This window comes from Eleutherodactylus coqui, chromosome 5 (genome assembly GCF_035609145.1).
Source record: "Eleutherodactylus coqui strain aEleCoq1 chromosome 5, aEleCoq1.hap1, whole genome shotgun sequence".
NCBI lineage: Eukaryota > Metazoa > Chordata > Amphibia > Anura > Eleutherodactylidae > Eleutherodactylus > Eleutherodactylus coqui.
The window spans coordinates 253,909,228-253,933,692 of record NC_089841.1 but is presented as its reverse complement, the minus strand read 5'-3'; the positions used below and the strand labels follow the sequence as shown (position 1 = coordinate 253,933,692).

Below are 24,465 nucleotides of genomic sequence, written 5' to 3'. Positions count from 1 at the left end.
GGCTCCCAGGCCTGCCATAGATTCCAGCTTGTTAATTGGTTGCTATATGTGTACTGAAACATTGGCATGAGAGTCTACTGCACAAGTTTGAGCCTTTCAGTTAACTCTAGCAAGGGTCAAGTCTCAATCACGAAATGGATGAATATACTACTTACAATATACTGCAGTACAGTATTGCGGCATATTGTAAAAGTGATCAATCAATCACAAGTCAAGTCCTCTATTGTGACTACAAATGCCTGTAAAATTAAGTCTAATAACATTTTTATAATATAAAAGAAATTGAATATTAACACTTAAAAAATCCAAACAATAAAAAAATAAACATAATAGGTATCTTCACAGCTATAGGTCATTGCGATTAAAATAGAGCAGTATTTATCCTGCGACATGAACGCTGTAAGCAAAATATTGTGCGGTTTTTGGTCACTTCATCTCCACAAAATTAACAAAAATCAATAAAATATCTACTCCAAAATGGTACTAATGCAAACTATTACAAAAATCAAGCTGTCACACAGCTGCAGGGATAGAAAGCTAAGAAAGTTATAGGTCTTAGAGTATGGCAACACAGGTCAATAAAAAAATGTTTTTTATTTCTTCTATAGGTAATACAGCATAAAAAGCAATATAAATTTGGTATCACCATAACGGTACTGACCTGCAGAATACAGTAAACATGTCATGTTTACCTCACCTTAAGTGTCGTAAAAATAAAACCCAAAATACAATGGCAGAAGTGCAGTTTTTAAAATTTCAACTCACCTTAAATTTTTTTTAGAGTTTTTGAATACATTATATGGTATCATTAAAAAATACAACGCATGCAGGGCAGTGAGTTTTGCACACGGGACACTACTATGCAACGATTTAAATGACTATTAAGCTTAAGGTCCAGATATGTTTTTTCTTCATGGAATTGCGCAGTTGCGCACGCATTGAGCATGCATTTGCGCACCTTCTATAGGGACCCTTGGTGTGCAATGGAAGAACTCCGTGATCCTCTGGTGTGGCAGCCTCTGTGACAGTCGCAGCAGGGATTCCCTTCATCCCCGAAGTGATGTGAGGCTGTTTTCACATGAAACACCTCGCCTCCATATGGCTTTCACATGGATGGTGAGGGCGATTTGAGCGAGCCCTAAGGGTAACGTGTGTATTGGGTTTTTATGTTCCTTCTATATTTATTTTTCTTGCTCCTTTTTTTTTTCTGGCAATGGAAGAACAAGCATGGTGGCTTAGTTGTTAACACTGCTGCCTTGCAGTGCTGACATGGTTAGTTCAAATCTGACCAAAGGTGTTGGCTGGATGGAGGTTTTCAAAGCTGGTGTTACCCTTGATGAAATTTAAACCTAGAACCCGAGCAACACAAGGCATCTGTACGAACCACTGTGCCACATTCAATGAAGTACCACCACCTGAATACTTATAGATGCTTTCTTCTTCACTTCCGTAAAACTGGATCTATTAAAAAAACACTAGTGTGAACGAGCCCTCACGCTGCTGTAACCCATACAGTTAGACAACTGGCTTTATGGGCTTGTCCCACCTGTTGAGAACCAAACAAATGAGGCAGATTAGTGACCTAACTGGTATCATATGAAGAGTGAGCTAATAATATTTATTACTTATTTCTAAAAGGGATTCGTTCTCCTGTGCTTTGGGCATAGGGTAAGCTGTTCCTCTTCCTCGCCACAGGAGGGGGATATTTCACTTCAAAAGTTTACTTAGAACTAAAACTAATTTTCAATGGTGACAGATAATTTCCAGGCAAATCTAAAATGAGTTCATGAATATTTAAATACTCGCTTTCAATTGTCAACTCTGGTGAGGATCAGACGTGTGATGTAGGGTCTCCGGGATGGCCACTTATTTTGCAAATCACAAATGAGAGCACTTGCATCTGATCTGCTTGTCTTTCTCAGAATCTTTCTTTCTTACTCAGTTGTGACTTCTTTAAGAAATACTTTTTTTATGATTGACTGACATAAAACTATGTGTTCCCTTATACATCTGGCAAGAGATGAGAAAAGGTTCTGCAAAATCCATACCTCGAGAAAACTCTTTGAAACGATCACCCCAAATTGCATTGATAAGCGGTAGAGATGAGCGAACACCAAAATGTTCGGGTGTTCGTTATTCGTAACGAACTTCCCGTGATGCTCGAGGGTTCGTTTCGAACAACGAACCCCATTGAAGTCAATGGGCGACCGGAACATTTTTGTATTTCGCCGATGCTCGCTAAGGTTTTCATGTGTGAAAATCTGGGCAATTCAGGAAAGTGATGGGAATGACACAGTGACGGATAGGGCAGGCGAGGGGCTACATGTTGGGCTGCATCCTAAGTTCACAGGTCCCACTATTAAGCCACAATAGCGGCAAGAGTGGGCCCCCCCCCCCTCCCAACAACTTTTACTTCTGAAAAGCGCTCATTAGCATGGCATACCTTTGCTAAGCACCACACTACCTCCAACAAAGCACAATCACTGCCTGCATGACACTCCACTGCCACTTCTCCTGAGTTACATGCTGCCCAACCGCACCCCCTCCCCCCCACAGCGCACACCAAACTGTCCCTGCGCAGCCTTCAGCTGCCCTCATGCCACACCACCCTCACGTCTATTTAGAAGTGCGTCTGCCACGACGAGGGACCGCAGGCACACACTGCACAGGGTTGGCACGGCTAGGTAGCGACCCTCTTTAATAGGGGCGGGGCGATAGCCCACAATGCTGTACAGAAGCAATGAGAAATACAATCCTGTGCCACCGCCATCAGGAGCTGCACACGTGGGCATAGCAATGGGGAACCTATGTGCCACACACTATTCATTCTGTCAAGGTGTCTGCATGCCCCAGTCAGACTGGTTATATGCACCTTAACAGTAACCGCGTTGGTGGTAATGTGGTGGTGACTGCGGACCTAGTACCACGGTTGTATTTTGTTGGTTTTCGGAATGCGGCCAGGATTAAGTGGGCCGTGGCGGGGGGATGGTGTGGGGGCTCTCGTTGTGTCGGTAAAGGTGAAATTCTTGGACTGCCACCAGACGAAGCAATGCAAAGACATTTGCCAAGAATGTTTTCCCTGTTGGAGGAGGAGGGGGATGTTTTTGAGGCACTACGTGTCCTCTCCACGTGTCCGTGGTTATATGCACCTTAACAGTAACCGCGTTGGTGGTAATGTGGTGGTGACTGCGGACCTAGTACCACGGTTGTATTTTGTTGGTTTTCGGAATGTGGCCAGGATTAAGTGGGCCGTGGCTGGGGGATGGTGGGGGGGCTCTCTAGTAGTGTCGGTAAAGGTGAAATTCTTGGACTGCCGCCAGACGAACCAATGCAAAGGCATTTGCCAACAATGTTTTCCCTGTTGGAGGAGGAGGGGGATGTTTTTGAGGCACTACGTGTCCTCTCCACGTGTCCGTGGTTATATGCACCTTAACAGTAACCGCGTTGGTGGTAATGTGGTGGTGACTGCGGACCTAGTACCACGGTTGTATTTTGTTGGTTTTCGGAATGTGGCCAGGATTAAGTGGGCCGTGGCGGGGGGATGGTGGGGGGGCTCTCTAGTAGTGTCGGTAAAGGTGAAATTCTTGGACTGCCGCCAGACGAACCAATGCAAAGGCATTTGCCAACAATGTTTTCCCTGTTGGAGGAGGAGGGGGATGTTTTTGAGGCACTACGTGCCCTCTCCACGTGTCCGTTCCATGTAAGCAATAGTAGCACTCAAGACAGGCCCCAGTAACAATTCTGAAGCAGCAGTATAGCGGGAGCGCAGTCTTCGTTCCATGTAAGCAATAGTAGCACTCAAGACAGGCCCCAGTAACAATTCTGAAGCAGCAGTATAGCGGGAGCACAGTCTTCGTTCCATGTAAGCAATAGTAGCACTCAAGACAGGCCCCAGTAACAATTCTGAAGCAGCAGTATAGCGGGAGCGCAGTCTTCGTTCCATGTAAGCAATAGTAGCACTCAAGACAGGCCCCAGTAACAATTCTGAAGCAGCAGTATAGCGGGAGCGCAGTCTTCGTTCCATGTAAGCAATAGTAGCACTCAAGACAGGCCCCAGTAACAATTCTGAAGCAGCAGTATAGCGGGAGCGCAGTCTTCGTTCCATGTAAGCAATAGTAGCACTCAAGACAGGCCCCAGTAACAATTCTGAAGCAGCAGTATAGCGGGAGCGCAGTCTTCGTTCCATGTAAGCAATAGTAGCACTCAAGACAGGCCCCAGTAACAATTCTGAAGCAGCAGTATAGCGGGAGCGCAGTCTTCGTTCCATGTAAGCAATAGTAGCACTCAAGACAGGCCCCAGTAACAATTCTGAAGCAGCAGTATAGCGGGAGCGCAGTCTTCGTTCCATGTAAGCAATAGTAGCACTCAAGACAGGCCCCAGTAACAATTCTGAAGCAGCAGTATAGCGGGAGCGCAGTCTTCGTTCCATTTCAGTAGCCTTAGTATAGCCAAGGCACAAGTGACATTTATGTAGCTAAACTGTAGGCCAACCCCACACACCTTTCTGTACCATGAGTGCAGGCGAAGAACATAGAAATTACTATGATTACACTGTAGGTGAGGGCCCCAAAAAATTGGTGTACCAACAGTACTAATGTACCTCAGTAAAAATTGGCCATGCCCAATCAAGATGGCAGGTGAATCGCTTTGGTTAATGTGGCTTAAGTGGTAACTAGGCCTGGAGGCAGCCCAGTGTAACGAAAAATTGGTTCAAGTTAAAGTTCCAACGCTTTTAAGCTAATTGAAACTTATAAAAATTGTTCTGAAAAATTATTTGAGTGAGCCTTGTGGCCCTAAGAAAAATTGCCCGTTCAGCGTGATTACGTGAGGTTTCAGGAGGAGGAGCAGGAGGAGGAGGAGGAGGAATATTAGACACAGATTGATGAAGCAGAAATGTCCCCGTTTTGGATGGTGAGAGAGAACGTAGCTTCCATCCGCGGGTGCAGCCTACGTATTGCTTACATATCGCTGCTGTCCGCTGGTGGAGAACAGAAGTCTGGGGAAATCCAGCCTTTGTTCATCTTGATGAGTGTTAGCCTGTCGGCACTGTCGGTTGACAAGCGGCTACGCTTATCGGTGATGATTCCCCCAGCCGCACTAAACACCCTCTCCGACAAGACGCTAGCCGCAGGACAAGCAAGCACCTCAAGGGCATACAGGGCTAGTTCAGGCCACGTGTCCAGCTTCGACACCCAGTAGTTGTAGGGGGCAGAGGCGTCACCAAGGATGGTCGTGCGATCCGCTACGTACTCCCTCACCATCCTTTTGCAGTGCTCCCGCCGACTCAGCCGTGACTGGGGAGCGGTGACACAGTCTTGGTGGGGAGCCATAAAGCTGGCCAGGCCCTTAAAGACTGTTGCACTGCCTGGGATGTACATGCTGCTCGATCTACGCACATCCCCTGCAACATGGCCCTCGGAACTGCGCCTTCTGCCACTAGCGCTGTCGGCTGGGAATTTTACCATCAGCTTGTCCGCAAGGGTCCTGTGGTATAGCAACACTCTCGAACCCCTTTCCTCTTCGGGAATCAGAGTGGGCAGGTTCTCCTTATACCGTGGATCGAGCAGTGTGTACACCCAGTAATCCGTAGTGGCCAGAATGCGTGCAACGCGAGGGTCACGAGAAAGGCATCCTAACATGAAGTCAGCCATGTGTGCCAGGGTACCTGTACGCAACACATGGCTGTCTTCACTAGGAAGATCACTTTCAGGATCCTCCTCCTCCTCCTCCTCCTCTTCAGGCCATACACGCTGAAAGGATGACAGGCAATCAGCCGGTGTACCGTCAGCAGCGGGCCAAGCTGTCTCTTCCCCCTCCTCCTCATCCTCCTCATGCTCCTCCTCCTCCTCCTGTACGCGCTGAGAAATAGACAGGAGGGTGCCCTGACTATCCAGCGGCATACTGTCTTCCCCCGCCCCCGTTTCCGAGCGCAAAGCAGCTGCCTTTATGGTTTGCAGGGAATTTCTCAAGATGCATAGCAGAGGAATGGTGACGCTAATGATTGTAGCATCGCCGCTCACCACCTGGGTAGACTCCTCAAAATTACCAAGGACATGGCAGATGTCTGCCAACCAGGCCCACTCTTCTGAAAGGAATTGAGGAGGCTGACTCCCACTGCGCCGCCCATGTTGGAGTTGGTATTCGACTATAGCTCTACGCTGTTCATAGAGCCTGGCCAACATGTGGAGCGTAGAGTTCCACCGTGTGGGCACGTCGCACAGCAGTCGGTGCACTGGCAGCTTAAAGTGATGTTGCAGGGTGCGCAGGGTGGCAGCGTCCGTGTGGGACTTGCGGAAATGTGCGCAGAGCCGGCGCGCCTTTACGAGCAGGTCTGACAAGCGTGGGTAGCTTTTCAGAAAGCGCTGAACCACCAAATTAAATACGTGGGCCAGGCATGGCACGTGCGTGAGGCTGCCGAGCTGCAGAGCCGCCACCAGGTTACGGCCGTTGTCACACACGACCATGCCCGGTTGGAGGCTCAGCGGCGCAAGCCAGCGGTCCGTCTGCTGTGTCAGACCCTGCAGCAGTTCGTGGGCCGTGTGCCTCTTATCGCCTAAGCTGAGTAGTTTCAGCACGGCCTGCTGACGCTTGCCCACCGCTGTGCTGCCACACCGCGCGACACCGACTGCTGGCGACATGCTGCTGCTAACACATCTTGATTGTGAGACAGAGGAGGAGAAGGAGGAGGAGGGTGCTTTAGTGGAGGAAGCATAGACCTCCGCAGATACCAGCACCGAGCTGGGGCCCGCAATTCTGGGGGTGGGTAGGACGTGAGCGGTCCCAGGCTCTGACTCTGTCCCAGCCTCCACTAAATTCACCCAATGTGCCGTCAGGGAGATGTAGTGGCCCTGCCCGCCTGTGCTTGTCCACGTGTCCGTAGTTAAGTGGACCGTGGCAGTAACCGCGTTGGTGAGGGCGCGCACAATGTTGCGGGAGACGTGGTCGTGCAGGGCTGGGACGGCACATCGGGAAAAGTAGTGGCGACTGGGAACTGAGTAGCGCGGGGCCGCCGCCTCCATGATACTTTTGAAGGACTCCGTTTCCACAACCCTATACGGCAGCATCTCAAGGCTGATGAATTTTGCGATGCGGACGGTTAACGTTTGAGCGTGCGGGTGCGTGGCGGCGTACTTGCGCTTGCGCTCGAACACTTGCGCAAGCGACGGCTGAACGGTGCGCTGAACTACACTGCTGGATGGGGCCGAGGACAGCGGAGATGAGGGTGTGGGTGCAGGCCATGAGGCGGTAGTGCCTGTGTCCTGAGAGGGGGGTTGCATCTCAGTGGCAGGTTGGGGCACAGGGGGAGAGGCAGGGGTGCAAACCGGAGGCGGTGAACGGCCTTCGTCCCACCTTGTGGGGTGCTTGGCCATCATATGTCTGCGCATGCTGGTGGTGGTGAGGCTGTTGGTGTTGGCTCCCCGGCTGAGCTTTGCGCGACAAAGGTTGCACACCACTGTTCGTCGGTCGTCAGGCGTCTCTGTGAAAAACTGCCAGACCTTAGAGCACCTCGGCCTCCGCAGGGTGGCATGGCGCGAGGGGGCGCTTTGGGAAACACTTGGTGGATTATTCGGTCTGGCCCTGCCTCTACCCCTGGCCACTGCACTGCCTCTTGCAACCTGCCCTGCTGATGCCCTTGACTCCCCCTCTGAAGACCTGTCCTCCTGAGTAAGCGTTGCACACCAGGTGGGGTCAGTCACCTCATCGTCCTGCTGCTCTTCCTCCGAATCCTCTGTGCGCTGCTCCCTGGGACTTACTGCCCTTACTACTACCTCACTGCAAGACAACTGTGTCTGATCGTCATCGTCCTCCTCACCCACAGAAAGTTGTTGAGACAGTTGGCGGAAGTCCCCAGCCTCTTCCCCCGGACCCCGGGAACTTTCGAATGGTTGGGCATCAGTGACGATAAACTCCTCTGGTGGGAGAGGAACCGCTGCTGCCCAATCTAAGCAGGGGCCCGAGAACAGTTCCTGGGAGTGCTCCCGCTCCTGAGCAGGTGTTATTGTAGTGGAGTGAGGAGGCTGGGAGGAAGGAGGAGCAGCAGACAGAGGATTCGGATTGGCAGCAGTGGACGGCGCAGAACTGCGGGTAGACGATAGGTTGCTCGAAGCACTTTCTGCCATCCAGGACAGGACCTGCTCACACTGCTCATTTTCTAATAACCGTCTCCCGCGTGGACCCATTAATTGGGCGATGAATGTGGGGACGCCAGAAACGTGCCTCTCTCCTAATCGCGCAGCAGTCGGCTGCGACACACCTGGATCAGGAGCTTGGCCTGTGCCCACACCCTGACTTGGCCCTCCGCGTCCTCGGCCACGTCCACGTCCACGTCCTCTAGGCTTACCCCTACCCCTCAGCATGCTGTATTACCAGTGATTAGATTTCCCAGGCAGGAAATAAATTGGCGCAAGACTGCAGGCCAAATATAATTTTTGCCCTTTTTGGAAAACGAAAGGCCCCACTGCCTCTAGTGAATGAATTATCTAAGTTTAATAACTGTGCTGTGTCCCTGCTTATGTGTCACAGAACGTGAGGGTAGCAGAGTTATTAACTGTGGCAGAGCAGGTATTTTTTTTCCCAATTAAGGAAAGCAAATGGCGAACCCAGCAGTAAAGCGTAGCTGGCTGCGTATGATTTAGCAATGTTTTTCACGCAGCTCACACGTCTACACAGGCGTAAGGACGGACACAGGCTGGACAAATAGATTTGTTTTCAGTTTTTTCCCACCAACAGGCAGCACTGCGTATATTCAATGAACCTGCGAAGTTTAATAACTGCGCTGTGTCCCTGCTTATGTGTCACAGAACGTGAGGGTAGCAGAGTTATTATAACTCTTGGAGAGCAGGTATTTTTTTTCCCAATTAAGGAAAGCAAATGGCGAACCCAGCAGTAAAGCGTAGCTGGCTGCGTATGATTTAGCAATGTTTTTCACGCAGCTCACACGTCTACACAGGCGTAAGGACGGACACAGGCTGGACAAATAGATTTGTTTTCAGTTTTTTCCCACCAACAGGCAGCACTGCGTATATTCAATGAACCTGCGAAGTTTAATAACTGCGCTGTGTCCCTGCTTATGTGTCACAGAACGTGAGGGTAGCAGAGTTATTATAACTCTTGGAGAGCAGGTATTTTTTTTCCCAATTAAGGAAAGCAAATGGCGAACCCAGCAGTAAAGCGTAGCTGGCTGCGTATGATTTAGCAATGTTTTTCACGCAGCTCACACGTCTACACAGGCGTAAGGACGGACACAGGCTGGACAAATAGATTTGTTTTCAGTTTTTTCCCACCAACAGGCAGCACTGCGTATATTCAATGAACCTGCGAAGTTTAATAACTGCGCTGTGTCCCTGCTTATGTGTCACAGAACGTGAGGGTAGCAGAGTTATTATAACTCTTGGAGAGCAGGTATTTCTTTTCCCAATTAAGGAAAGCAAATGGCGAACCCAGCAGTAAAGCGTAGCTGGCTGCGTATGATTTAGCAATGTTTTTCACGCAGCTCACACGTCTACACAGGCGTAAGGACGGACACAGGCTGGACAAATAGATTTGTTTTCAGTTTTTTCCCACCAACAGGCAGCACTGCGTATATTCAATGAACCTGCGAAGTTTAATAACTGCGCTGTGTCCCTGCTTATGTGTCACAGAACGTGAGGGTAGCAGAGTTATTATAACTCTTGGAGAGCAGGTATTTTTTTTCCCAATTAAGGAAAGCAAATGGCGAACCCAGCAGTAAAGCGTAGCTGGCTGCGTATGATTTAGCAATGTTTTTCACGCAGCTCACACGTCTACACAGGCGTAAGGACGGACACAGGCTGGACAAATAGATTTGTTTTCAGTTTTTTCCCACCAACAGGCAGCACTGCGTATATTCAATGAACCTGCGAAGTTTAATAACTGCGCTGTGTCCCTGCTTATGTGTCACAGAACGTGAGGGTAGCAGAGTTATTATAACTCTTGGAGAGCAGGTATTTTTTTTCCCAATTAAGGAAAGCAAATGGCGAACCCAGCAGTAAAGCGTAGCTGGCTGCGTATGATTTAGCAATGTTTTTCACGCAGCTCACACGTCTACACAGGCGTAAGGACGGACACAGGCTGGACAAATAGATTTGTTTTCAGTTTTTTCCCACCAACAGGCAGCACTGCGTATATTCTATGAATAATAACTGTGTTGTGGCCCTGCCTATACAATTCTTTCCCTGCAGTATCAATGGAGGGTGCAATGCTCTGCAGAGGCGATTTTGAGAAGCCCAAAAAAAATGCAGCACAGCCAACAGCAGCCTGGACAGTACTGCACACGGATAAATATGGCCCTAGAAAGGACCGTTGAGGTTCTTGAAGGCTACACTCACTCCTAACACTCTCCCTGCCTATGCAGCACTTCTGTCCCTAATGCCAGGTGCAACGGTCTGCAGAGGCGATTTTGAGAAAGAAAAAAAAATCCCACTGCTAACAGCAGCCAACACACAGCTATCAGTGGCCCTAATAAGGACCTTTGGGGGGTCTTGAAGCCTACACTAACTACCAATTCTTTCCCTACAGCAGCTCCGGTATAAACAGCACTGTCCCTCATCTAACTCACACCGCATCTGAGGCGAGCCGCGGGAGGGGCCGACTTTTATATTAGGCGAACACCTGATCTCGCCAGCCACTCACAGCAGGGGGGTGGTATAGGGCTTAAACGTTGCAGGGGGAAGTTGTAATGCCTTCCCTGTCTTTCAATTGGCCAGAAAAGCGCGCTAACGTCTCAGGGAAGGAAGTGAAAGTAACCAGAACACCGCATGGTGTTCGTCACGAATAACGAACATCCCGAACACCCTAATATTCGCACGAATATCAAGCTCGGACGAACGCGTTCGCTCATCTCTAATAAGCGGTCTTCTAGGGGGTGGTCTACTGAGAGAAGATGATTATAATGTAGTGCACATATTTAATGGGGGAACTAAAAATCTGACACAGACAAACAGGTCTGTATAAGGGGGTGGTCTTATCAAAGAGGTGGTCAGTTGGGGAGGTTTCACCGTCTATACACATCAAATGCACATAGCATTACTGGTGATTTTTATGGTTTATTGTCTTATCATCCTTTCCCATTTCCATTCTCAGTAAGCGCCTTTTATACGGGCCGATAAATAATTCAGATTCCTGCACCCAGCCGCTATCTGAACGACTATCATTCAATGTAAATGCATGCCTCGACTGAGCGATGAGCAAGAATTCGTTCGCTGTTCAGTTTCTGATGTATAAACAGGCAGTAGCACTTATGAACAACTGACTGTTTATTGTGAATATGTCAGAACCGGCAACTCTCGGGGCCGCCGTGCCCGCACCACCGGTCCGGCCACCCGGGGTGCGGGAGCGCGGCGCAGAGGTACCCCGGTTCTTGTGATCTCCCCGGGCCGCTGTAAGACTGGTCGCCGCCGGGTTACTAGGGAGGCAGCTGGTGCTTCTAGTGTCCTGACTACCAGGCTGGCTTCCCTAGTAACTGTCTGTGCAGCTAGACTGGGGGCGTGTCCCCAGCACCGCCCTGATTAGCCCTGCTGCTGTCAGGCTCCCCGCCCCAATCAGCTTCTGGGGCGGGAGCGCTGACAGCATTTAAATAGGTGTGTGTTCCTCTCAGGCCTCGCCAGTGTTAGTTTGGTTCTCCAGCTGCACCCGCGTTTATCCTGACTGCTCTTGTGACCTCGGCTTTTCTGACACCTGCTTTTGGACTTGACTACGTTTTGCCTGACCCCTCCGTACTGCGTACCCTCTTGTTGCCGACCCGGATTGTCTGACCATTCTACCGTTGCTTGTCTCAGTGTCTGTTTGTCTCCCGTGTCCCGCTTCCCTAGTGAGGGTAGGGACCGTCGCCCAGTTGTCGCCCTGGGGGTTAGCCCAGGGGGGCAAGTAGGCAGGGACAGGGGTTGCGGGATATCTCAGGGACCCCCATATCCCGGACACTGTCCTGACAGTAACACTGGCCGAACTAAGGTCAGACCCTTGCATCCGCCCGGCAACTTTGAGCCCCTCGATGGAGGCCGTGGCGGCTGTAGCGAACCAGGTCCAGGTCCTTACGACCCTTGCCCAGGACCTAACAGCCCGCTTGCAGCCACGGGAACAAGTGGCAGCTGCAGGTCCCATGCAGCCCTCGTCCGCTCCAGGAACGATGTCAGAACCTCGAGCCACGCTTCCGGATTGCTTCTCCGGAGAGAGAGATCAGTTTTTTGCATTTAGAGAGAGCTGCAAGCTCTACTTTGATCTCCGCCCCCACTCCTCTGGTACTGAATACCAGAAAGTGGGAATCGTAATTACCCGCCTGAGGGGAGAGCCCCAAAATTGGGCTTTCTCGCTACCAGCTGGCTCTCCAGCCCGACTATCCCTTGACGCCTTTTTTTCCGCCCTGGGTCAAATTTATGACGAACCCGACCGGGCGGGCTACGCAGTCTCCAAACTTCTGGCCCTGCGCCAGGGTTGTAAGATGGCGGAGGACTACTGTTCCCAATTCCGTCAACATTGTACGGAATCCCGGTGGAACGATGCCGCCCTAAAAGACTTATTTTTGACCGGTCTGTCTGAGGGTCTCAAGGACCTACTTGTGGCCCACCCAGAGCCTAAAACCCTGGAGCAAGCCATGTCGCTGGCTATTCGAGCCGACCGACGTTTGAGGGCCAGACACGCCGCTCGGACCACCCCACTCCCCACGTCTACTTCTTCGACTGACCCGACCTGTTACCCTCCCACCACCGAGGCCATGGAGCTGGGAGCCGTGAACCCCGAGCAACGACGGGAACACCGCCTGAAGAAGAACCTCTGCTTCTACTGTGGGGAGCCGGGTCACCGCATTGCTACCTGCGCTAAGAAGCCACGGCAGGAAGAACTCCCGCTCCTAGGCAGTTGTCGGGGGGACTGTCTAGGAGCCAAGGTACTCCCTGTGTTGTCCAAAATGTTAGTGCCTTGCACCCTAGAATTTCATGCTTTCCACCGTACTGGGCAAGCCTTTGTCGATTCGGGGGCTGCGGCTAATTTCGTTAACTTTAATTTCGTTGCTCAACTGTCCGGGGTTTTGTTACGTTTAGAAACTCCGATTCTGGTTTCAGGAGTGGACTCCACTCCTTTGCAAGCAGGGGTGGTTAATCTGGTGACCCCTGAAGTAAGGTTTACTATAGGAGCCTTACACGTGGAGACCTGCACCTTTCTAGTGATGAGAGATTTGTCTGTGGACGTCGTCCTAGGCCTCCCCTGGCTCCGGGAGCACAACCCGGTAGTAAATTGGGACACGTTGGAACTGGTAAAGTGGGGTCCCCGCTGTGCCAACCACCTTCGTGCGGTGAAGGTGGGAATCTCCACCTGCGAGGGGAGCCCCCTACCAGAATACCTCTCCGAGTTTTCTGACGAGTTCTCCAAACAATTATCTGAAGCTCTGCCCCCTCATAGGGAATGGGACTGTAAAATAGACTTGATTCCTGGGGCCAAACTTCCTAAGGGCCGCATTTATAACGTTACGGTTCCAGAGAGAGAATCCATGAGGGACTACATCCAGGACAGCCTGGCCAAGGGGCACATCCGGCCCTCAGAATCCCCGGTGGGTGCCGGGTTTTTCTTCGTTGAGAAGAAGGATGGGGGTCTCCGGCCCTGTATTGACTATAGAGAGCTAAATAAAATCACAGTCCGAAACCAGTATGCTCTTCCACTCATTCCTGACCTCCTCAACCAGGTCGCTGGTGCCCGATGGTTTTCCAAACTTGATCTCAGGGGAGCATACAACCTCATCCGCATTCGGGAGGGGGATGAGTGGAAAACCGCCTTCAATACGCCCCTCGGGCATTTTGAATACCTAGTTATGCCTTTTGGATTGTGTAACGCCCCCGCCATTTTTCAGGGGTACATGAACTCAGTGTTTCAGGATATCATGGGGGTGTTCGTGGTTGTATATCTAGACGACATTTTGATTTTTTCCTCCGACTTGCCGAGTCACCATACTCACGTTCAGACTGTGCTAGCTCGACTCAGACATAACAAGCTGTTTGCTAAACTCGAGAAATGTGTTTTCGGGGTACAAAGGATATCATTTTTGGGGTATATCATCACGCCATGCGACTTCCAGATGGATCCTGAAAAGGTGAAGGCCATCACGGAGTGGGCCCAGCCAGGGTCGTTGAAAGCCCTTCAACGCTTCCTCGGCTTCGCCAACTACTATCGCAAATTCATTAAAGACTTCTCCGTGGTGGCTAAACCTCTAACGGACCTCACCAGAAAGGGGGCAGATGTGAGGACCTGGTCTTCTGAGGCTCTGAGGGCCTTCAATACCCTAAAGGCGGCGTTCTCGTCTGCACCTGTCCTAGTACAACCGGATCTGTCCAGTCCTTTTGTGGTGGAGGTAGATGCCTCTGAGTTTGGTGTGGGAGCGGTACTGTCCCAAGGTCCCTCCACTCTCACCAACCTTAGACCGTGTGCCTATTTTTCTAGGAAGTTTTCGTCCACCGAACGGAACTATGATATAGGCAACCGGGAATTGCTGGCGATTAAGTGGGCTTTTGAAGAGTGGAGGCATTTTTTGGAAGGAGCCCATCACCAGATTACGGTACTCACTGACCATAAAAACCTCACTTATCTAGATTCCGCTAAGAGGTTAAATGCTCGGCAAGCCCGCTGGGCCTTGTTTTTCTCTCGGTTCAATTTTGTTGTTACCTATAGACCCGGTTCTAAGAATGTCAAGGCTGATGCCCTGTCTAGGAGTTTTGGTTCTCCGGAACCTTCCGAGCCGGAGCCTGAGAGCATTCTCTCCCCTGGGGTGGTCCTCGCTGCTGTCTCCTCCGACCTTTCACCTCTCATTCACGCCGCTCAACAATCTGCTCCTGAAGCCCTTCCGGAAGGCAAATTATTTGTCCCGTTGTCACTGAGATTGAAAGTGTTAGAGGAGACACATGCTTCAGTCCTAGCTGGACACCCCGGTATCAGGGGTACTCTGGAGTTAGCGGCCAGACTCTATTGGTGGCCGCACATGGCCAAGGATGTACGGGTATTTGTGTCCGCGTGCCCGGTTTGCGCAAGGGGGAAGAACCTCAGGAGACGTCCTGAGGGGCCTCTTCTGCCCTTGCCCATTCCGTCCAGGCCATGGTCCCAGTTGTCCATGGATTTTATTACTGATCTGCCATCCTCGCTGGGGAATACGGTCATTTGGGTAATAGTTGACCGTTTCTCCAAAATGTCTCATTTTGTTCCACTTGGCAAGTTGCCTAACGCCAAGCTTTTGTCTGAGATGTTCATCAAGGAGATTGTTCGGTTACATGGGATCCCCGAGGATATTGTGTCTGATAGAGGGGTTCAGTTCGTCGCTCGCTTCTGGCGAGCCTTCTGTAAAAATCTAAACGTTAATTTGTCCTTTTCCTCTGCCTTCCATCCCGAGAGTAACGGACAAACGGAACGGATGAACCAAGAACTTATCCAGTATCTGCGACTGTTTGTCTCTGATAACCAGCATCAGTGGGCCAACTACTTACCTCTCGCCGAATTTGCTATTAACAACCATGGTAACTCGTCGACCCAACTGTCACCTTTTTTTTGTAACTATGGGTTCCATCCCCGGTTCTCGCTTTCTACTCCGTTGGTCTCGAACAATCCGGCCGCCGACATATCCGCCGAAGAACTGTGCACAGTTTGGGCCCAGGTTCGTAAGAACCTTCAGGGTTCCCAAGAGAAACTGCGTAAATACGCAAATAAAAGACGTACTATCTCTGCACCTTTTGTGGTCGGGGAGCAGGTTTTATTATCATCTAAGAATCTGAGACTTAAGGTTCCCTCCCTGAAACTTGCTCCTCGGTTCATTGGCCCATTTACGGTTTCTCAGGTTATCAACCCGGTGTCATATAAGTTGGCACTTCCTGACCCTTGGAAGGTCCACAAGGTTTTTCACAAGAACTTGCTTAAGAAGTATGTGACTCCAGTTCTCCCCACCCAGAACCCGCCTCCTCCCTCTCTGGTACAGGGGGAACTGGAGTATGAAGTAGAAAGGCTTGTGGATGCCCGACGGGTTAGAGGTGGGCTGCAGTACCTGGTCCACTGGAGAGGATTTGGCCCTGAGGATAGGACGTGGGTCCCTGCCAGGGACGTTCATGCGCCACGCCTAGTCCAGGCATTCCACAGGGCTTTCCCGCTTAAGCCCGCACCTGGCCATGGGGGTCCGGTGTACCCCCGTAGAAGGGGGGGTACTGTCAGAACCGGCAACTCTCGGGGCCGCCGTGCCCGCACCACCGGTCCGGCCACCCGGGGTGCGGGAGCGCGGCGCAGAGGTACCCCGGTTCTTGTGATCTCCCCGGGCCGCTGTAAGACTGGTCGCCGCCGGGTTACTAGGGAGGCAGCTGGTGCTTCTAGTGTCCTGACTACCAGGCTGGCTTCCCTAGTAACTGTCTGTGCAGCTAGACTGGGGGCGTGTCCCCAGCACCGCCCTGATTAGCCCTGCTGCTGTCAGGCTCCCCGCCCCAATCAGCTTCTGGGGCGGGAGCGCTGACAGCATTTAAATAGGTGTGTGTTCCTCTCAGGCCTCGCCAGTGTTAGTTTGGTTCTCCAGCTGCACCCGCGTTTATCCTGACTGCTCTTGTGACCTCGGCTTTTCTGACACCTGCTTTTGGACTTGACTACGTTTTGCCTGACCCCTCCGTACTGCGTACCCTCTTGTTGCCGACCCGGATTGTCTGACCATTCTACCGTTGCTTGTCTCAGTGTCTGTTTGTCTCCCGTGTCCCGCTTCCCTAGTGAGGGTAGGGACCGTCGCCCAGTTGTCGCCCTGGGGGTTAGCCCAGGGGGGCAAGTAGGCAGGGACAGGGGTTGCGGGATATCTCAGGGACCCCCATATCCCGGACACTGTCCTGACAGAATAGAGGCGGGTGAGCCGGAGCGATCCCCAATGCTCTGCCTCTATTCACTAGCGATGATGTAAAAGCAGAGGTACGATTATTGCTGAGACGACCAAGTCATCCCGTGTAAAAGGGCCCTTAAAAAGCACAAGCGAATTTGCTTCAATATCTAATAAAGTAGTCTTAAGTGGATTTTTTGCTTTGGGCAGACCCATTTCGGTAGAACGGCCCCCTGATGGTAAACTAATCACTGTTTTATGTTGCTGGGACCCCACTAATCATCTGAAATCTGTGGAAGAATTCGTCAACTAGTATTCAGGTCTATGGAGGGCTGCCACAGCGAAAATGAAGTATTACACCGTTTCTATTACAATGAATGGGTTGTTTATGTACTGCATGAATGTATAGGTTCCTCCCGAGCGACAGACACTACAGTTTTTTTTTTCACTGCGAAATTCGCAGCGTTTTTTTTCTGCAGGGGTCTATGGGACTTATAATGTTAAAATCGCGGTCCAATAGACCCCTGCAGACTAGTGTGTTTATGTACGTACAATTGTGCGCACAAAACCATGCGCCTATTAGAACCATTGGTTCCCTATGGTCTGTTCACATGTCCGTTTTTTACAGGCGTGCAAACGCACGTACCTGCAAAACATAGGACATGTGTGCATCATAGGTCCATGGTGCGTGTCAATATTCCCCAGCGGGGAGTCCCCTTGTCATTGAACACTGTGACAGCAGGGAGTGAAGAATCCCCTGGGGAGTAAAGAATCCCCTGGGGAGTAAAGAATCCCCAGCCACAGCTGTGACAGCTGTGGCAGAGGATCGCAATGTTTTCTTATTGTTTTCAATGGGACTGGCGCTTCTGCAGTCCCATTGAAAGCAATGGGCTGCCGGCAAGCCCTGCAGGGACTTTTGGGGAAGGGCTTTAAGTATAAGCCCTTCTCCGAAAATTAATGCAGAGGTTGGCAGCAGCCCATTGTTTTCAATGGGGCCACCAGCAGCAGCCATGGCCCCATTGAAGGCAATGGGCACGGACCTGCATTCACGCATGTTTGTGCGCACCTATGTATGCATACACACATGCTCGTGTGAATGCACCCTCACAGATAAAGAAAATGACTAGTAGAAAGAAGCTCCTGAACAGGGGATCCTTCTCTGTTAACTAAGTTTTTTAAAAAAGGTATTTTAAAATGGGTTTTCCAAACCAGACAACCATTTAATTCTGATGACTTGTTCATAAACACTGTGATACATCTAGCAATACAAATAATTGCTTTACTAGGCAGCCTTTACTTTTACTTTTCCTCCACTGGCCACAAAGTAAGGGTCCGTTCGGATGAGCAGATTTACATTTGAACAAACAAATGATGTCAGGCAGATACATTGTTGCTCGTTCACTCATTCACATTCGTTGTATTAGTGACTGAGAACGATCCGTATTTAAACCAAAGAATAAGTGAATGAGCCAACAATGATCGCCTGCATAAAATGAACGATTATTCATTGATCATTAAGGCCGTCTTCACATGGGTGTAGTTGCACGAGTAAAATATATGAGCACTATATGCAGAGAACAGAACGCATTGATTTCAAGGGGTTTGCTCTCATTTCCTGATTTTTGCACAGGCATTTCTCATTCACGCAAAAAAAAAAAAAAATCGAACCTGCTCTATTCTGCGAATTTACGCACCAAAGATCCTCATAGAAGTCTGTTACAAGTGTGTAAATGTGTGTGTAAATGTGCCATATAAACAAGGGCATGTTCGTCTGCTGCTCGCAAAAATGCCTTGTACATTGTGGAAATAATTTGCAATGAAGTGTTTCCAAAAACGCATATGCCTGTGTGAAGAGGGCCTGATGGGAGCACCTGGATACTTATTATCAATCCAAGGTGTTTCCATTATGTTGATATTTTGTAACTTAGGAAATACATTACAGCTCCGCCATCTATACCCATCTATGTGATCCCTGTGTTTATAGAAGCTCCCACAATGGACACTTTAGTTCTTCCTTCTTTGTCTAACTTGCAACAAATGTGGTTCTATAAATATGAATGTTTCATGTAGAGAAATATATAAATATAATAGAGCTATAGAGATGTTAGGACGGCCAATGCACAACTGCAGAGAAAGTCTTGTTTCATGCACTTACCTACTTGGGTGTTGTAATGACTGATCCAACATTAGCTCCTGCACTTGGAATGTTAATTATTATGTCTTTTCCCTTCAGTAAACAGGAAGCAGAAGCCTTAGAAGCAGAATTACTGGAAGATTACCGCTTTGGGAAGCAGCAACTAATTGAGATATTAGGACACAGCTGTGCAACGGCCGTCACCAAGGTCTGTATTGTGAGAGGGATCCCATATAGTTTGTGCCCCTTGCAGGGTGGATGCCAGAGGACCAAGGAGGGGCAGCGCAATTATTTCTATACAAACCAATGTAAACCCTTACACGCTAATGGCCCATTTAGACACAAGGACAATCGCTCAAAAATCGCTCAAAGACGTCTTTTGAGCAATTCTCATTGCGTCTAAATGCACTGACATTGTGCAGTTTTCCTGCAAGAGTTGTTGATCGCTCACTTTAATTTCTTTTTAATTGAAAGATCAGCTGTTATCACAGCCGGCTGCGCTGATAAGATTCTCTGTGCCTGTGTCCTGCTGTGAATTCACAGCAGGGCATGGGCGGTAAGTGTGGAGAGCACTACAGCTGTTTGCTTATGCAAAACAGCTGTATTGTTCTATTAGCGACTGTGGCTGTGTCCCGCTTTGGCTGCATAACTGTATAGTAGCTAGATAGCTACTATAAGGTATGCAAAGATGATCGCTCAAAACTGTCACTCAAACTATCATTGTAAAAACTGTCAGTGTACATGGTGTTTTACCGTAGCTGACACAATTGTGCTGTGAAGGGAGTTCTATGGCACATGTTTTGGCGCATTTAACTGCACTTTTCTGCGCTGAAGGGACTGGTCACATCGGTGCAGGACACACCTGCACCGTAATGTAACAGGCTGTGCAACCTAATGAATCCCAGTTTTGTCAATTACTCCACAAAATTGTGCAGTTTAGTGCATGATTTTGGTGGATTGGGTGCATTTGGTGCCTAAATTCACACAAAAATAGAGCATGCTGCACATATTTATACTCAACGTGAAATTTGTGCGCAAAAATGCATAATGTGAGGAAGCCATTGAAATCAATGGTTTCTTCTCTCTGCGTTTTGCACAAGCGAATTTGCATTCACAAAAACACTCATCTGCAGAAGTCCTTACAGGGTGATCTTTCAAATGAATGGACATTCATGTAACGGCGGCCTCACACGGGTGTATTTGCACGTGTAAAAGTTCTGATCGGCAAATTGTCTAAACTGATTGAAGAACAGATGACAAACTGACAAGTTTCCATCAGTTCTTTCATCTCCCATTGATTCAGTAATGAAAAAAACCTCTTTTTCTGAGCTTCTATGTCTTGATAGGTTATAAGAAATCCATAAGAATGCACAGAAAGTAGGACTGAACAGATCTTCTTTTATTTGACAGGTGTATCCCTTAAAAACACTTCCTAAAAAACAGCCGACCATTCTGATCATTTGTGGTCCGGAGCAGAATGGTGCCATTGGCCTGGTCTGTGCTCGAAATCTGCGCGCATTTGTGAGTGGTCTTCTCAATGGACAGGTTAACATGAATGTTTTACTCCCTCCAGTTAGTTGGTGGTGGGGGAGGGGGGAAGGGTTACCAACCAATTCCTTAGTTTATGTCATGTCTGTATTCCTTTACTGATGCATCATGTAACATCCTTGGGAAGGAGGTGGCTCATATATTCAGAACGAGCCCCATGGAATGCAGACAACACGAAGCATATCTTTAACTCTGCAATCATTATATATTAATAGCTGGTATACATTATGTATCTGCTGGAGAACTAATGGTACTTAAGAGTAGAGGCAATCACAACACACTCAGACAAAGTCTGTGACATTTTAGTAATGCGCCCAAAGACAAGCGTCCTTTGTGGAAGCTTGTATGAAGACAATAATTGCAAATATGACACTTTTATAAATGTGATACCTTAATGACGTTTCAGGCCCTTTGGACCTTAATTAAGGTGTTGAGATGGAACAGTTAAGGCTAAATTAGAATAGGCACATGTAGTCCTCTGGAGGGAAGGTGACTGAGCCAGCAATTATTGTCTTCCTTTTATGAAATGTCTTTGAGGACATTAATAAAATGTAACAGCAAGGACTTTGTCTGGATGAGCTGTGATTGTCTCCACTGCTGATTCTGGGACTAGCCTCCCTTCACCGTAACCTCCTAGCCGCTCTTCAGAAGTCAGAACTAATTGTACCAGAAAGGACTCACGGTATCCAAGTAGGATTTGCAGGAGGTTTATAAATAATACCAAAGTATGATAACACAAAAGTCTAAGGGTGTCCAGACGAGGCGGATTCGCCATGGAATTTCTCCACACAGAAATTCCACTGCATTTGCAATAATAGCAAATCAGTCCTGATGTGGACTCAGCCTAACAGTTCTGGATTGTAGTATGAAATTGTCAATGCATTTATCAAGAGTCTTTCTGCTACTCTTACCCAACTCTCTAAAACCAAGAACACTATACATCTTTCCTTTGAACCTGAATTTAAAAGTGGGTCACTAAAGGGATTGTCCTACAAAAAATATTGTTTAACGTTAAACCCAGCCAAAAATTATAAACCTCTTTTTTTTATTTTACACTTATTTAAAAAAATATATACAGTAAATATCCCCAGATATTCCAGAATGAAAGTTAGAGTAGCGCCACCTGCTGCTTCTATTGTGTGTCCACCTCAGTAATTGTCCCTCTTAGTCATACTTCTCTATCTGCTGCACTGCATAGAAACAAGACTGAGTACCAGTATCCACCTAGGAACAACTACTGAGGTGGACCAGACACAGGAAGGCTCTGCAATAGAAACAGCTAACAAATAACTGTGTCATCTCTATCATTTAGCTTTATGACTGTATTTATTCCGTTCTGTGATATTACTGCATTTACAGTGGATATAAAGTCTACACACCCCTGTGTAAAAAAAAATCATGAAAAAAGATGAATCATTTCAGATTTATTTCCCTGTTCCATGTGGCCCGTTATCTGTATAATTCCATTGAAATATAAACTAAAATCTTTTAGGGTGGAGAAATAAAAACAATAAAACTAAAATAATGTGGTTGCATAAGTGCTCACACCCTCTTATATTTGGGGGTGTGGTTGTGTTCAGAATTAGCCAATCACATGTAACCTCCTGATAACTAGCAGTCAGCACTCCGCTGCCATTAGTTACAGGGATTCTGATTTCCCCCATATAAAGTTCGGCTCTTCTAGTAGGATTTCCCGACAAGTTGGTCCATAAAGATATTACCGCAATATTCCTTTTGTAAGCAATATTTGGCAAAGATTGCCAGGGCAAGATGTGCCACGCTGATAGACACCAACCTAAATAGGCTGAACGTTGACGTACCCTTTGACTTTATGACAGCAAAGTATTAGTTTTAGGGAGTGTACATCTATGCAACCACATTATTTTAGTTTTCTTTCCACATTTAAATGATTTCAGTTTGTTTTTTATTGGAATTGTACAGATAACAGTGGAAATAAATCTGAAAACATTCTTATTTTTATTTTTTTACCATGACAAAAACCTGGCATTTTAAAAGGGGTGTGTAAGCTTTCTATATCTACTATATACTCTGTCTTGTAGCATCTCTGTGTACATTCTCCTTGTGTTATGATGCTGTTTATGATTCCTGTGCTGTGACATCACTGTAATTCTTCACATTTAAGTGCAATACCGCTATGTTTTACAGCTATGACATCACTATGTCCTGTGACATCACTATGTGCAATATTCCCATACTGTGACATCACTGTGAGCCATGACTTTTTTCCTATGACTTCAGTGTTTTTTGTTCCTGTACTGGGAAATATACTGTAACCTCATGAATTATTCCTGTATTGTCAGACACTGTGACCAGAATTATTATAATGTGACATCACTGTGATTATCTATGTTGGTGGCCTCAGATTCCGTAAACTTTTTTTCCTGGCAAATTAATATTTGTGATTTTCCCTACTTTACTGTAATAGTATGGTTACACAGAATTCTGAACAGAACGGTTAAAAGTCTCATAAGTGCTGGGAATTATGGAGAGCAACCATCCTTGGCACAATACACACACCTGAGGTTGCAGGGAGCAGATGCAATCTCCATGGGATGCCAGCTGGGAGATCCTGTTTGTGCAAGTAATGCAGTATTGTACAGCAGCGGTCCCCCGAGGAATTGGGTTATTTTCACTAAATAACTCACCAAATTACTTCTAGTGAGACAGTAAGGTGCGGTTTTGTATCTTGGTCACACAGACGTCGCTCTGCAGATTGTGTGGATTTCTGGATTTTTCTGCTTGTATTACACTTGACCTTAATAGCTATTATTGACAGAACTTCGGTGCCTGCTTTAGACATTACAGGGTCACAGACCATGTTGTTTTCTAGTCTGCTTCAATAAGAGTGCATGATACTGGAATTTGTGATTCAGGTGTCAAAGGCATCTCAAAGGTGGCTCATACAGAATAATATTTCCTTTTGTCTGCCTTTCTTGCTTCCCTCCACATGATTCTGACTCATGCCTAATTCATCAAGTAAAAGGGTATCGGGTCAAGTCTACTAGTGCAGCAAATGGATTCAGTTATGCGGCATACATATTTCTTGAACAGAAAGATATATTAAGTCTCCGACTGAGTTCTCAGGCCAGACATGTTGCTCTACTCTCTTTGGGGCTCCGTCACATGACTGCGTTTGCACAGGTATTTGCGCACGCAAAATCTGTGCACACTAAACACGAAGAATAGAACCCATTGATTTCAATGAGTTTATTCTCATAAACTGCTCTATTTTTTGTGCAGGTAAAGTGCCATAGTCTGCAGGAGGTGTAAAAAAAAATATGCAAGGGGAAGGGTCCGACAATGCACAAAACACAGGGACAAGAACACCTCTGCACCCCATTAGACTTTAATTAGCCAAGAAATCCACGGAAAGGGTATATCTAGCCATTAAATTCCACAGAAAAGGAGTGTCGCACACGCTTGTGAACTGGCTCTGCGTGCGCAAAAATTACAGTACTATAAGCAGACACAAACAGATTATGTACCTCTTCAAACCTCGTTCATGCACAAATACGCTGCACGGCGGTGGAAAGCGTTTTTGTGCATATACTCATGTGACTCTGCCCTTAGATTGAGATGATGGAGAAAAATCTTTACGATATAATCAACAATTTAGTTACGGTATATCCAATATGTATGAATTCTACTAAATATTAAACAATTATAAGGCTATGTTCCCACTACCGTTAGGATCCATTCCTGGTTCTCCTTTCCATTGCTTTCTGTTGGACAGTATAGTCAAAATACTAATGACCACTCTCCGTGAGTGAGTTACATGCTCCACCCCTGATCACATGATGGGGGCATCAACAAAGGTCATAAAACATGCAGAGCCTGACAGCAGCCGTGAGCTTACAGGACTTGTGATGATGTCACCGTCATGTGATCAGTCATCTGGGCACTGTGTCAGTGAGTGAGTCACATGCCCCGCCCC

The 24,465-nt window shown here is 48.0% G+C and overlaps 1 protein-coding gene across 1 annotated transcript in view; it reads left to right on the top strand.

Moving 5' to 3' along the window:
• The window catches only part of YJEFN3 (YjeF N-terminal domain containing 3), a 116,697-nt gene that overhangs the window by 55,662 nt on the left and 36,570 nt on the right, over nucleotides 1-24,465 (top strand). Inside the window, exons 2-3 of the mRNA XM_066604515.1 lie at nucleotides 19,062-19,170; nucleotides 20,373-20,483. Of these exons, the coding sequence (XP_066460612.1) occupies nucleotides 19,062-19,170; nucleotides 20,373-20,483 (220 nt within the window). The remainder of the gene's footprint in view (nucleotides 1-19,061; nucleotides 19,171-20,372; nucleotides 20,484-24,465) is intronic.